The sequence below is a fragment of the Lucilia cuprina genome, chromosome 5, assembly GCF_022045245.1.
Source record: "Lucilia cuprina isolate Lc7/37 chromosome 5, ASM2204524v1, whole genome shotgun sequence".
NCBI classification, from domain to species: domain Eukaryota; kingdom Metazoa; phylum Arthropoda; class Insecta; order Diptera; family Calliphoridae; genus Lucilia; species Lucilia cuprina.
The window spans coordinates 43,053,188-43,066,024 of record NC_060953.1 but is presented as its reverse complement, the minus strand read 5'-3'; the positions used below and the strand labels follow the sequence as shown (position 1 = coordinate 43,066,024).

General features: G+C 34.0%; 5 protein-coding genes across 5 annotated transcripts; 2 read left to right on the top strand and 3 right to left on the bottom strand.

Annotated features, from left to right (window-relative positions):
* Positions 1 to 20: 20 nt before the first annotated feature.
* LOC111683483 (citron rho-interacting kinase) lies at positions 21 to 6,656 on the bottom strand. The gene is made up of 7 exons (XM_023445556.2): positions 6,291 to 6,656; positions 6,081 to 6,230; positions 5,780 to 6,024; positions 5,366 to 5,716; positions 3,808 to 5,190; positions 3,059 to 3,739; positions 21 to 2,910 (listed from the first exon to the last, which is right to left on the bottom strand). Exons 1-7 carry the CDS (start codon positions 6,349 to 6,351, stop codon positions 136 to 138), a joined length of 5,646 nt encoding a protein of 1,881 aa, XP_023301324.2. The 5' UTR covers positions 6,352 to 6,656; the 3' UTR covers positions 21 to 135.
* A 183-nt stretch (positions 6,657 to 6,839) lies between these two features.
* LOC111683490 (kxDL motif-containing protein CG10681) lies at positions 6,840 to 7,802 on the top strand. Its single transcript, XM_023445564.2, has 2 exons — positions 6,840 to 7,145; positions 7,214 to 7,802. The coding sequence occupies exons 1-2, from the start codon at positions 6,952 to 6,954 to the stop codon at positions 7,710 to 7,712; spliced, it is 693 nt and encodes a 230-aa protein (XP_023301332.2). The 5' UTR covers positions 6,840 to 6,951; the 3' UTR covers positions 7,713 to 7,802.
* LOC111683489 (EARP-interacting protein homolog) lies at positions 7,741 to 9,193 on the bottom strand. The gene is made up of 2 exons (XM_023445563.2): positions 8,949 to 9,193; positions 7,741 to 8,888 (listed from the first exon to the last, which is right to left on the bottom strand). Exons 1-2 carry the CDS (start codon positions 8,988 to 8,990, stop codon positions 7,794 to 7,796), a joined length of 1,137 nt encoding a protein of 378 aa, XP_023301331.2. The 5' UTR covers positions 8,991 to 9,193; the 3' UTR covers positions 7,741 to 7,793.
* Positions 9,194 to 9,836: 643 nt separating this feature from the next.
* Positions 9,837 to 11,622, top strand: LOC111683498 (ubiquitin-conjugating enzyme E2 C). The gene is made up of 2 exons (XM_023445576.2): positions 9,837 to 10,172; positions 10,236 to 11,622. The coding sequence occupies exons 1-2, from the start codon at positions 10,063 to 10,065 to the stop codon at positions 10,663 to 10,665; spliced, it is 540 nt and encodes a 179-aa protein (XP_023301344.1). The 5' UTR covers positions 9,837 to 10,062; the 3' UTR covers positions 10,666 to 11,622.
* LOC111683501 (probable ubiquitin-conjugating enzyme E2 31) lies at positions 11,575 to 12,751 on the bottom strand. Its single transcript, XM_023445580.2, has 3 exons — positions 12,275 to 12,751; positions 12,015 to 12,206; positions 11,575 to 11,962 (listed from the first exon to the last, which is right to left on the bottom strand). The coding sequence occupies exons 1-3, from the start codon at positions 12,348 to 12,350 to the stop codon at positions 11,643 to 11,645; spliced, it is 588 nt and encodes a 195-aa protein (XP_023301348.2). The 5' UTR covers positions 12,351 to 12,751; the 3' UTR covers positions 11,575 to 11,642.
* Positions 12,752 to 12,837: the final 86 nt, after the last annotated feature.

The following is a 12,837-nucleotide window of genomic DNA, read 5'->3' as shown; positions in this document are numbered from 1 at the left end:
TAGTTAAAATAATACATATGCATAGTAGTATTTATAAAAAATCTTACAAAAAATTTATAAAATAACCAAAGAAAATAACATGTAACATACAAATACATGCAACATGGAAAAAATAAACAAATAATGTTTTTACATTCATTCAGTGGTTGTTGCCATTGAATCCAATGTCACAGAAGTGGCAATAGATGAAATAGTATCTATTGATTCATTGTGTTGTTGCCTAAAGGTTTGTAGAGCATCAAGATGATAGATCTCCTGAAGTCCAGTAGTTTTTTGAATGGCCAGCATGAAGGCATTAAATTTGCCGCTTTCGTTGAGTAGTGTAGGCATATAGAAGGGTATATAGGAACGTTTCAATTGTGGCCCGCCGCTGTTTGTATCATCGACATCGGCATCCAAGTCTTTTTGGGCGGCACCACCACCGGCTGCAGTCATCATTTCATTGGTGTATGAACGATGTAAACGTATAATTTGAACAGATTGGAAATGGGCCACATAAAGAAATGGGGCACGATACATAAAACCACAAGGAGTATATTCCCAATTAAGGTCGTAGGGCCGTGATCGACAACCATATTCATCCACAAACACCCCACATTCCATAAAACACAAAAGCAGTTCTTGTTTCGATATACGCAAGGCTATCACCGGTTGACAATTTTGTGTGTGCGATAGCGATTGATCGGCAACATCTACAAATTCTTCAGCTCCATAAGTCGAAAGATCGATTTCGAAAAATTTATCTGAAGCTACAATAGCCGTGTGACGTGTATAGAATATAGAAGATACAGGAGTAGCAGTATCCAATGCACGAACTGGTTTAAATTTCTGTTGTTTTACATCGTACTTGAGAATGACAATACGTGTAGAGGTAGAGGCAATGGCCACGGTGTCTAAAGGCTGTTCACTTTCTTGTGATATTTGGACAAGTTTCCATTTTTCAGTAGAAGTTCTATTGGCAAACGGAAGATCCAAAACTGAAGCCTCTAAAGCTGGTCTTAAACAAGCACTGGCTTGGCAGCGTGATTGTAAGTGTCTAAGATCACATTGGTACAAGGATTCTCCATTTGAGCCCACCATTATAACCTTAGCCAAAGGCTGAGAAATAGCTATACAACTGACAGCATCAACACCAGCAATATGCACTAATTTTTGCTGTTCCAAATGCAAAGCATACAGACCTGTATTACAGCCAAGTAAAAGAATTTTATTTTCTTCCATCTCATAGGCACAGGCAACTTCTAAAGTGTCTTCGGTATAATTTTGTGGTACCGAAAATACCAATGATCCCTGGTACTTTTTGTTAGCAAGCGTCAAAGAATCATTACAACTTGTACCCTCATCGTTTTCATCTAATTTACCTTCATATGAAAATTTTCCAACAGATTCAGCATCTAAATCGGTTTCTAAAGGAGCTGTGGCTACCATGCCTAAAGATTCCAAACATTCCGCTGCCGGTTCACTAGCAAAAGCTGCCAAAATGGCACCTACATCACCACAAGCTTGTTTCACATCACTACGACACTTACGATGTGCCGCATTCTTGCATTCTCGGCATTTCCAAAAGGCTGCTCCCGAAATAATGGGATTTTTGCAAGCTAAGCAATTAACAGCATCTATATTAGTTTCTTGTAAAGCCAATTCAAAACGATGATGAGCTTGCAAATGTTTGGCACTTCCTTCAACTTCATCTATGTCAAGGTTATTTTTCTTTGGTGATGTTGTATTAGCTGTTGTTAGAGAAATTCTATTTTCTTCTTGTTTTTTGGGAGATTTTGTAAGGGTTCGTGTTTTTTGCTCAGCCTGATTCTCCTTACTTTTCAGAGGTGATCTCATTGTAAGCGAATTTTGTTTTTCTTGTAATTTATCTAATTGCTCTTGCAAGGATTTTGATTTGAGTTTTTCCCTTTTCAATTCCTCATGTAAAGTGCGATAAAGTATTGAAGATTCTATCGAAGAAGGTCCCATATTCTCCTTTTTACTAGAGTTTGAAGAATTGTTAGTGCCAAATAGTTTATCTGCCAAAGTTTTCTTTTTCTTTTGTGTTAAATCCTCTACCTTTAATTGTAGATAATCTATTAATTTTTTATGCTGAGCTAAGGTAGCTTCGGATTTAATGTCTCTTTGTAAATAAAAGTTTTCCTTTTCCTCTTGTTGTCTCTTGAGATCTTGTACCTCACTTTGCAATTCATTATTTTGACCATAAACATCTTTGAGATTTTGTTGCAATTGTTGACACTCCTCTTTGGCAATAAAGAGTTCCGATAAAATACGTGCATTTTCTTCTTTTAACAGTAATAGCTCACGCTGATGATTATCATTAACTGCTTGTATATTTTGATTTTCATTCTGTAAAACTTCCACTTTTTCTTGTGTTATAAACAAATTTGTTGTTTGTTCCATGGCGTATTGTTGTTGGTTAGAGAATTTTCGTTGTAGTTCCTCTAAGCTGGAACGGCATTCTTGCAGTTCGCTAGTTAAATCTGAAATTTTTGTTTCGTTAGCTTGTTTTTGCAATTGTTCTTCGGCCAATTGTTTCTTGAGCTGAGCCTGCAATTCATCCTTTTTACGGGCAGCAGCATACAATTGATCCAGTTTTTCCTGTTGCGATTTATTGCATTTTTGTTCCTTTTCCAACATAGTTTCCACCTCAGTTAATTGTGTATCGGTTACGGTACAAGCATATTTTAAACGTTCGTAATTGTCTTGTAGATTTTTCAATTGTATTTGCAATGCTGAACACTGATCGATAGTGTTTGAATGGCGATCTTTTTCCTCGTTAATGTCTTTAATAAGAGTTTTATTTTCCACATCGAGTTTATCGCATTTTTTTTGACACTGTTGTAGTTTTTGTCGGACTTCGCTTAATTTTTCCTCCATTTTTTTGCAATTTGAAATGTGTTCAATAATCTACATGAGAAAGATAAAATAAAACAAATTTATATTTGAAGGGATCGTGTGGTATGTATCGTTTTATGATTTGTGGGGTTTTTAAACGAATTGAAATAAAAATTACTAAAAATAAATTTTATTTTAGTAAAAAAATTAGATAACCTACCTCAGATTTACATTTCATGCGCTCCTGTTCAGCTCTTTCCCACATACGATGTTCCTTTTGTATATCCGCCTTTAAAGCCTTAATTTCCTGTTTCATTTCCTCAATTCTTTCTTCCTTCTGCTTTTTAGCTTCTTCCGTTAGTTTACCCAAACGTATGGCTTCTTCTTTTTCTGCTTGCATTTTCTTAATCCGCTCCTCTGTCAATTCCATCCGTCTCTGGGTCATTTTCTTTTCGGCCAACACCTCTTCGAGTTGTTTTTCAGCCTTCCATAAAGCTAAATTGGCAGAACGGGCCGATTGTCTTTCAACAATCATTTGTTCACGTACAGCTGCCAGTTTATCTTCAAGTTTTTCATTTTGTTTTTCCAACATATCACCCACAGACTGTATTTGATGGCCATGACCACCACCACCACCATTACGGGGAGCTGGTAATGGTTTAGTGGGTGAAAGACTTTGTTCGTTAAAACGTTCCAACATTTCTTCTAATTTCGCCACAATATCTTGTAACTTATCTGCTCGGGCCTTTTGTGTATTTTCGTTTTCTTTGGCTGTCTCCAAATCTGCACGTAATTGTTCTTCAATAACTCGTATGTCTGTTAGAGAGCCGGGGGCTGTTTCATAGGGTGAAGTTTGGTTAACTAAATTGCTTTCGGCTAAATTTTTACTACATTCAGCCACCTTTAGGGAAAAAATGTAAAAAATAATTTTCTGTTTATTACAACGACCTAAAGCCTACTACAACTTACTTGTAATTCTCTTTCTAAACGATTTACATCCTGCTGCAGTGTTTCCATTTGTTTTTGCATTTCTGAGTATTTTTGTTGATATTCTGTATTTTGTTTATGCAATTCATTGTTGGCTTTAATTTCTTCATTCAAACGTTTAATTATTTCATCAGTTGTTTTGGCTGTTGCCTGTTTAGCCTCTTCCGTGGATTTGGTGCATATAATACTATCGTCCAACTCACTTCTGACATCTCTCAGTTCCATAGTCAAACGTGACTTATGGTCCTTTTCATGCCTCAACTTATTGCGCAATTCGATTAATTTTTGCTCATAGATATCAATCAAATGGGTTTTATTCTTTTCGAACTCTTCTAGATCTCGTTGGGCCTGTTCTTTTTGTTGTTTAAGCATTTCTTTGTAATTTTCCATTTTCTCCTGTAAGTGAGCACATTCCTCAACCTTGGCCGTAAGTTCCGCCTCACGTTCGTCTAACTTTTTATTGATGGCATTTATTTCCGCCTTCTTTTCAGCTATGCGTTTTTCATAACGAGATTCTGTAGCATTCTTTGCATCCTCATACTTTTGACGATTCATACGCAATAGATCGGTTATGGTGGCTTCTTTCTTTTCCCACATTTCCTGTTCAATTTTCAATGAACTCTGTAAAGTTTTAATTTGTGTACGACAATTGGCCACTTCAAGGTTTTTATCTTTAATGATATTTTTCATTTTTGTGATTTCATCTTTGGTATCCTGCAATATTTTCGATTGAGTATTCGATTGTTTTGCAGTCAGTTCGGCACGTAAAAGTTCATGCTTTAACTGTGTTATTTCTCCCAAACGTTCTTTGTGCTTCTGTTGCAACTCCTTTAACTTGTTATTCACTTTCGTAAATCTGGCATCCTCAATAGCGCCGGCCTCAACTTCATTTCTTTCCATGTGAACAAAACTATAACCAATAAATGGTAAATCTTTACCACAAAACTCATTTGAACCCATCATGGTTGTTAGAGATTTCTTAGCATTTGGACCAGCCACTTTAGTTTTTTTACGTTGTACATCCTCAAAATTAGACGTATCATCGTTACCTTGTAATTTCGGTATAATAGGAGGAACTTCTGAGCGCAAATTTTCCCATTTGATATTTTCAAAAAAGGGATGTTTACGTATAGCTTCGTAGTTTAAGCGCTTTGAGGGATTTGTTACCAGAGACTCAATAAGATGTTTATAATTATTTGATACTTTGAGATCCTGAGGATATGAAATTAACTCTTTGAGACTGCTTTCCTCACAGTGACTAAGAATTTTTGAATAGGTTTCGTGAACATTGTCTTCGTGAAAAGGTGTTATTTCACAAATTAGTTCATAGCCAATTATGCCCATAGACCAATAGTCGCAACTTACCTGTAAGTGAAGAAAAATTAATGTTATTTAAAATTTTATTTAACAAAGAGTCTATGCCTAATCTTTAATGAAAAAACTGAACAATTTCTGCATAAAGTACTAAACTTCCACTCAACTGTCTATCTTTCAATCTATGTAGTATCAGTTTCACAAACTTGAGATATTTTCCACTTACATCATGCATATTTTTAGTCAACTTATACGTTGAAATCGTTTGTAACAACTCCGGGGCTATATAGTCGGGTGTGCCAACCGGTGATAGACTAAATACATGACCATCACGATCTAGGGCGGCAGCATTTCCAAAATCCGCCAGCTTAATATGACCAAAACGATCTATAAGTATGTTCTCGGGTTTAATGTCACGATGAACATAGCCCATTTCATGAAGAGCATGTATGGCTAAGGTCAATTCCGCCAAATAGAAACGCGTCCAAGGCTCATCGAAAGGACCGTGTCTAGACATTAAACTTAATAGATCACCACCAGGCAAATATTCCATAACCAAATACAAATGCTCATTATCCTAATAATAACAAAAAAATAATTGTTATAAATTTCCAAATGTATAGGATTGCTGCTAAATTACCTGAAAAGCATATTGTAAATTAGTTATCCATTCCGAGCATCTTTTGGACATAATATCTCTTTCTTCTTTAACTTGTGAAGTGGTAACCACCGACTTCTTAATCTTTTTCATAGCATAAACATCGCCTGTAAGACGTTCCACTACTAAATGAACATTTCCAAAGTAACCCTTACCGATCAAGGTGCGTACACTAAAATCTTCCACATTGACACGCAAACGATTAGTTTCTTCCATAATACTGCGATCTAATGAAGAAATAATAAAAGAATAACATATTTCAAAGGAAATCATATCTATTTACATTTGTTGACAAATTCTGCAATATTTTTATCACGCTTGCGCAGCGTTTCCTTGTCACATTCATGGTATAGTAAATTAAAGGCATCCAGTAATGACTCACGAGTCATGGTTTCCGCTAAAGCAGCACTAACACCATAACTGCGTCCTCCTCCTTTAAAATATTAAAAAAATGTTTATTTGTGCTTAAAATTTTATCACAATTTATTTTTACCCAGTAAAACATTGTTCAAACGTGTGGTTCTTACACTTATAGCATCACGTAATTGTGCCATTTTTGTTGTTTTTTCTATTTGTCTCAATATTTTTTAAATTTTAGAAACAATTTTCAGAAAAATCACTAAAACATTTTACAATTTTCAAAAATTCCTGCAGCTGCCAAGAATGGCGGAGAAAAAAAACAAAGCGTCGCTGTTGAAATTTAAAAAATGAATAACAAGCCAAACAAAGTAGTTGGTATTTAAATTAAAAAGTACTCATTACCCAAACGTCACAATTGTTCGATAGTACCCAAACATTTTAGAGTTGTATTTTGTTCTCAACGGTTTTATTTAAATTAAGGCGAAATGTTTATATGCTGAAACTAATTTGAAATCAAATACACAATATTTAGAAAATGCAATTTTGATTTATTAACTGAGCCATCAAAGTAACTAAATAATTTTTTATTTGTCAAATCAATTAACAATTTATAAACAGCTGCTCGTCAATTCTTCTTCATAGTTACTTTAACATTTTTTTTCAATCTGGCAACACTTTGATATCTTTGTTTTTGTCCGAAAAAAAATGTAAACAAAAATAATCAATAATAAATTTTCATAACAAAAAAAAAAAAACATATACCACAGATTTGCAATATTATTTTGTACAAAAAAATGAGTAATGAAATCTCTTACCAACCGAACGACACTTTACACAATGATGATGTCACACAGGACGTAACACCAGAAAGTGAATTTAGCATGGATGGATTCAACAACTATACAGCTGGTGAAGCTTTTATACAAGGATTAGCTGGATTAGTTAATCAAAGTGATGTTGAAACTATGATAAGAGCTCAAAAACAAATGTAGGCTAATTGCTAGCATAAACTCTACATATTTTTTCCAGTTACAATTAAATCAAGTTTACTTTTAGGTTGCAGCGTTTTGAGAAAACCAATGAAATGCTTTTAAATTGTAATGCCTTGTCACAAAGTCGTTTAAAACAGGCTAACGATGATTTTAAAAGACACTGTAAGGTATTGGCCGATATGAAAAAGGATTTAGATTATATATTTCGAAAGATACGTTCCATTAAACAAAAACTAAGCCATCAATATCCCATAGCTTATGCCGAGGCCCAGCCACAGAGAAGCAGTTTAGCTGAGGAGGCTGAAGATGAAACCGAGGTTAGAAAAGTCTCTTCTTCTATTGTTAGTAAAAACAACGACTCCCCTGCTCCAACATGTTCGAAAAAACAAAATGAAACGGATAAACCCAGCTCTTCCACCACCACCACGGTCGAGTATGTGCAAATGGAAGAGGCGGTCGATAATGGCAAACCCATAGAGAATGAACTTATTAAGAGAGTTTGTTCGATAGAGACCACAAATCCCAATGATTCATCTGATTGCACTTCTGAGGATACCGGTTAGTTAAATTAAGTAAATTGTATAGGAAATATTTTAGCTCTATAAAACTAATATAATTTAGCGATTTATTAAAAATACCAATAATTACAAAATAATTTGATACTTATATTGTTTGGGTACTTTTGAGATTAATAAACGACCATCATAACTAAGCGAGGCAAATATCCAAGGGTCGACATTACTCCATTCTACACAATAAACAGAATCTTCATGCTGATCAAAGGCTTGCAATAAGCCATCTGCCAAATACTTACGATGTACTTCTTCTTTAGGATTATTTATAGCCAACTCTTCTACCGCTTCAGAACTAACCGAACCGGCACATGTTAGCAAGACTTTGCAGTCACTTGAACTACTTAAAACTAACTGATCGTGGAATGTATTAAAGCGTACGGACCAAACCCAATGCGAATGATCGTTACGTACAAATACCGGTTCTTTAGGCAGGCGACAATCCCATATTTTTATAAAACCATCATCACCGCCCGTCACAAAATGACACTGTTTATTTGGATTACAATCAATGTCACGTACCAACTGACCATGCGCCTCCTCTATGGACCACGTTACATGTTGAGGATCACGTATATCATAGGCTCTAACATGAGTATCATGTAAGGCTACAAATTGTTGGCCTTGATGGTGGTACGACCATTTACCCGTATTAAATGGATTAATGTGTTTCGTAGCCGATCCCGTTGATGTTACCTCTGCAATTTGTCTACTTTCCGCTTCACCACGATCAAATAGCACGATTTTATTATCCACTACACAGGCCAATGTTTCCTTATGATTTGGGTGGTATTCTACAGTTTTAACCTTTTCACCATATTTTTCTGTGTTTAATATTTCCATTTTATGCCACTCTAAAAATTCCGATTTAATGCCAACATTTCCTGCATTAGCATCACCGTCACTATATGTCAAAATAGCCGCTTTAGTTTTAAAACTATTCCCGTTCTGTTCATTGTAACAGGTAGCAATTTCATGCAAATCATGTGGGCTGGCATTAATTTTCCACACCTCACCCATTGAATGTTCAAAGATTTTTGAAGTTATATTCGATTTTTCTTCATTGTACTCAACCAAATGCACTTGATTTGTGGGCTTTAAAGAATTTGTCGCAATAAAATATCGAATTTCATTACTTTCAGCCAGCTGTGGAGCTAAAGCTCGAGCCTGCAAAAGGAAATTGCATATTGTTTAGAATTCTCAATGTAAAAACTAAATAAAAATTACTTGTAATTCTAGGCCATAAATCAAGCCATTTGAATCATCCATTCTAGAGTAGAATTTTGTTTTGTTTGAATTAAAAATAATATTTACAATTTTTTAAGTTTTAAGAAGCATTAATTACACAAAGTGATAACACAAGTACAAGAAATATTACTTGTACAAAAACCACAAATATTTGGTTTTTGTTAAGAAATGTTTATCTGTCAACAGTCGTTATTTGTGTTTCTTGAAACAAAAACATTTGACAGTTAAAAGTTCAAAACAGTTAAAACAACAATAATCAGCTATTGCCTTTTATAAACTCGTTTTGATGTTAATTTCTTGTTGTTGCTTTTAATAAAAAAAACTCCGAAAAGCATATGTTTTATATTGATCTATATACAATTTGCAATACAGACTGCAGACAACAAGCGACTGACGGCAGGATACATAAATTTATAAGTTGTAACAACAACAAGATGTAAATAACATTTATTTACTTTTAATTATAATGGGTTTTATAAAATACGTCACTTATTCAATAAAATTATCTGTGAGTTGTAATAAAATCGGCGTTTTGTTCCCTATGCATTAACATAAACAAAAAATTTACAATTTTCTTCTGACGTTTTGTTAAGTGCAGCGCTCTATATACATGGGGTAAGGAGTTATAATATATACTTGTTAAAAAGGGACACGGAAGAAATGTTGGAAATGGTCGTAAATAGTGAAATTTTAAAAAAGTCGATAAGTCGACTTTTTGTGTCAATTATAGAATCGTTAAGTGCACACTGTTTTAATACAACCCTTCATATTCTCGTTTGTTTTCTTGTAGTTCTACTTTCCCACCAAATTCTTCTTTGTGTTTTCGAAGTCTCCATTTTGTTTATAACGTTAAAATCTGTCAAAAAGAGAGATTTCAAAATGCAAAGCGTACAAAGAGAAGAAAGCGAATAGACAACATAGAGTGAAGAAAAGAAAACCATACGAATTTTTGCTTGGAAAAAATCCATAAAATTGCACAAAACAAAAAAGTATACAAACAAGGAAAAAATCATTGAAAGCTGAAAGGAAAAATTAACATTCGATTAAATTTTATTACACAAAATCTATAGATAAATTGAAGAATAATAAAAAAATGGCACAAAATATAAGTCCTGAACATAGTGGACTCTCAGGCGGTTCTCAGGGTGTTAAGCATAATGATGATTCAGTACCTATAAAGGATAATCATGCTGTTAGTAAAAGGTATTTAGTCGAAAGTAGTATGTATATTTTGCATACATTTCTAAATAAGGCATTTAATTTCAGACTGCAAAAAGAACTGATGAGTTTAATGATGACCACCGAAAAGGGCATATCGGCCTTTCCCGATGGTGAGAATATCTTCAAGTGGATTGGCACCATAGCCGGACCTGTGAATACAGTCTACGCTACACAAAAATATCGTTTATCATTGGAATTTCCCAATTCGTATCCGTATGCACCGCCAGTAGTAAAATTTCTAACACCCTGCTTTCATCCTAATGTGGACTTACAAGGTGCCATTTGTTTAGACATATTAAAGGACAAATGGTCTGCTTTGTATGATGTACGCACCATCCTCTTGTCCATACAGTCTCTATTGGGTGAGCCCAACAACGACAGTCCCTTGAACGCGCAGGCAGCGATGATGTGGGCCGATCAGACGGAGTACAAAAAATACCTTGATGCATTCTATGAAAAACATCAAGATACATAAATAAGTTTTCATTGATTACACGTCATCATCCCCTTCAAGCTAAAACAAACAATTTATACCAAGCCATCCTTTTTATTGATTTTAGAGCAAATGTTTGTGTGTATGGGAATTTTTATGTTTTATTGCAACTAATTGTTTAAAACTAGTTCTATTTAGCATTATTTCTTAAACGTCATTAATTTCTTTTGAATCTTTAGCCTTAAAAAAAGTTGTAATAGAGTTGGTTGCCTCCCCCTCATATCATGCAGTTTAAATTTAGTTGAATCTCTTTTTTTAAACAAATCTTATACTACTTGGAAAATCTTTATTACGAAGCTTAAAAACTTGAAATTTTTATTATTATAATTTATATTTTATTTGCATTTTTCTTAATTCAAAACAAAAACATTGACTTCACTAAGTATTAATTCAAAATTTTTTTATCGAAGTCTTTTATTTCGAAATTTTATTGTCTTTGAGATTTAAAACTAAAAACATACCAATAAAAATATTGTAACATCTTTTAAGTTTATGTTAAAAAATTGTATTTCAATTCTAGTGCCCAACAAAAATTTACGTGGAAAGTTAACCCGCTTTTAGTTTTTATTAGGGTGATCGACTAGGGGTTTCAACCGGTTAATAAGCACAGTTTTGAATACTATTTGCTTTATATGAGATACCCGGTTTTTGGATATCTGTAGAATAATCGATCACCTTTCTATTTATACATTGGAATTTGTGTAAGTCCATGTCATAAAAATTTTTCGCTGGATTGGTTCTTTGTTTTGCAGGGTGTCAAGTGTTTGGAGAAAGTGTGGTAAAATATTTATATATTGCCTTGGGGAACTCCTGACCAACCTGCAGTAAAATTATAACAAAATTGCTTGAAGTATTGCCCAAAAGCCATTTCCAAATTATTTTGTAGTTTACTTAATTTTTATATAAATACAATAAAATTTCTTTATTTCTAACAACACATTTTAAATTTACATCATTTGTTATTTGTAGCTAAGTTTAAGCTTTTTCTTTTTCACTTCTTGATTCCCAGAAGGAACATCGTTTTCCTTAACTTCCCCGCTATCAACAACTTTCATGTCTTCATGCAGGCAGCTATGTTGTTTAACAAACTCCCTAGCTTTTTGATTATAAAGATCACGATTCGATTTAAATAAATCGGCAGCATCACCTTGTAAAGGGTCATCCGGATTAGGATTGGCCAATAGAAGTTGTATCGACAACAATATAGACTCCAAAGTAATCGCAGGATTGTAGGACCCAGTTGGCGGCATACGTAAAAGATCCAAACAAATTTTTCCCGCTTTAAAGGTGTTAATAAATTATAATTAAGTTCCCTTGTACAAAGCACTTACCACTGTCTATGTTAGGATGATAAACGGGAGTAATAAATTTAAAGGTTGGCGGTCGAAAGGGATATTGTTCACCGAATGTTATGGACATCTTAAAAGTACCCTCTTCATATGGCGAACCTTTAGGACCAGGTATATAAGCTTCTAGAGCCGTAAAATCATCTGGGGAACTGGACAAAGTGTTGCAACTTATGCCTGTTGGAAGCATATACGAGATGAAGTGACCTTTTTAAATAAATATATGTATGTACAGTATAACAAACCATGTTCATTTTGTGATTTTTGTAATTGCCTCAATTCAACTGGTATGCGCATTTTCTTTATTTTTGAATTATTCATAATTTATTTTGTTTAATTTGAACAAATTAGTTAAACATAAACAAAAAGTACGGCAAAATGTTAAGCTTATATACAGAAGCTTATATACTTATATACAGAAGCAAATGCTTATATACAGAAGCTAACGGTTGTGGGTTGATTATGTCTGTTCCCGTATACACAGGGAAACTTTTGATTTTATGTGAGAGAGAAATACACAAAATTATATTTTTTCTACTTCTCTCACTCACAAAAACCAAAAATTTCCCAGTGTAAACAGTCACTATCTCGGTTAGACCTGGTTCACACTGATATTTGATATTTCTTTCTCTTTCTCTCACACGCAAAAATCAAAAGTTTCTCTACAAAAGTTTCCCAGTGTGAACCAGGTCTTATATATATATTAATGTTAATATCAATAGTTATCAAAACATAATTGTTATCAAAAATACATCTTAAAATTTAGCCGGATTATAGACGACACAGGGTATACAGAGACGTCACGAGC

Coding starts and splice junctions, on each gene's coding strand:
- LOC111683483 (XM_023445556.2), bottom strand. CDS start 6,351: ATGGCACAATTACGTGATGCTATAAGTGTAAGAACCACACGTTTGAAC. Junction 3,740..3,807: donor GTTTAGAAAGAGAATTACAA/GTAAGTTGTAGT, acceptor TTTTCCCTAAAG/GTGGCTGAATGTAGTAAAAA. Junction 2,911..3,058: donor GCATGAAATGTAAATCTGAG/GTAGGTTATCTA, acceptor TTTCTCATGTAG/ATTATTGAACACATTTCAAA.
- LOC111683490 (XM_023445564.2), top strand. CDS start 6,952: ATGAGTAATGAAATCTCTTACCAACCGAACGACACTTTACACAATGAT. Junction 7,146..7,213: donor ATAAGAGCTCAAAAACAAAT/GTAGGCTAATTG, acceptor GTTTACTTTTAG/GTTGCAGCGTTTTGAGAAAA.
- LOC111683489 (XM_023445563.2), bottom strand. CDS start 8,990: ATGGATGATTCAAATGGCTTGATTTATGGCCTAGAATTACAA. Junction 8,889..8,948: donor TTTATGGCCTAGAATTACAA/GTAATTTTTATT, acceptor TTCCTTTTGCAG/GCTCGAGCTTTAGCTCCACA.
- LOC111683501 (XM_023445580.2), bottom strand. CDS start 12,350: ATGAATAATTCAAAAATAAAGAAAATGCGCATACCAGTTGAATTGAGG. Junction 12,207..12,274: donor AAAATCACAAAATGAACATG/GTTTGTTATACT, acceptor TGCTTCCAACAG/GCATAAGTTGCAACACTTTG. Junction 11,963..12,014: donor TCATCCTAACATAGACAGTG/GTAAGTGCTTTG, acceptor ACACCTTTAAAG/CGGGAAAAATTTGTTTGGAT.
- LOC111683498 (XM_023445576.2), top strand. CDS start 10,063: ATGGCACAAAATATAAGTCCTGAACATAGTGGACTCTCAGGCGGTTCT. Junction 10,173..10,235: donor AATCATGCTGTTAGTAAAAG/GTATTTAGTCGA, acceptor ATTTAATTTCAG/ACTGCAAAAAGAACTGATGA.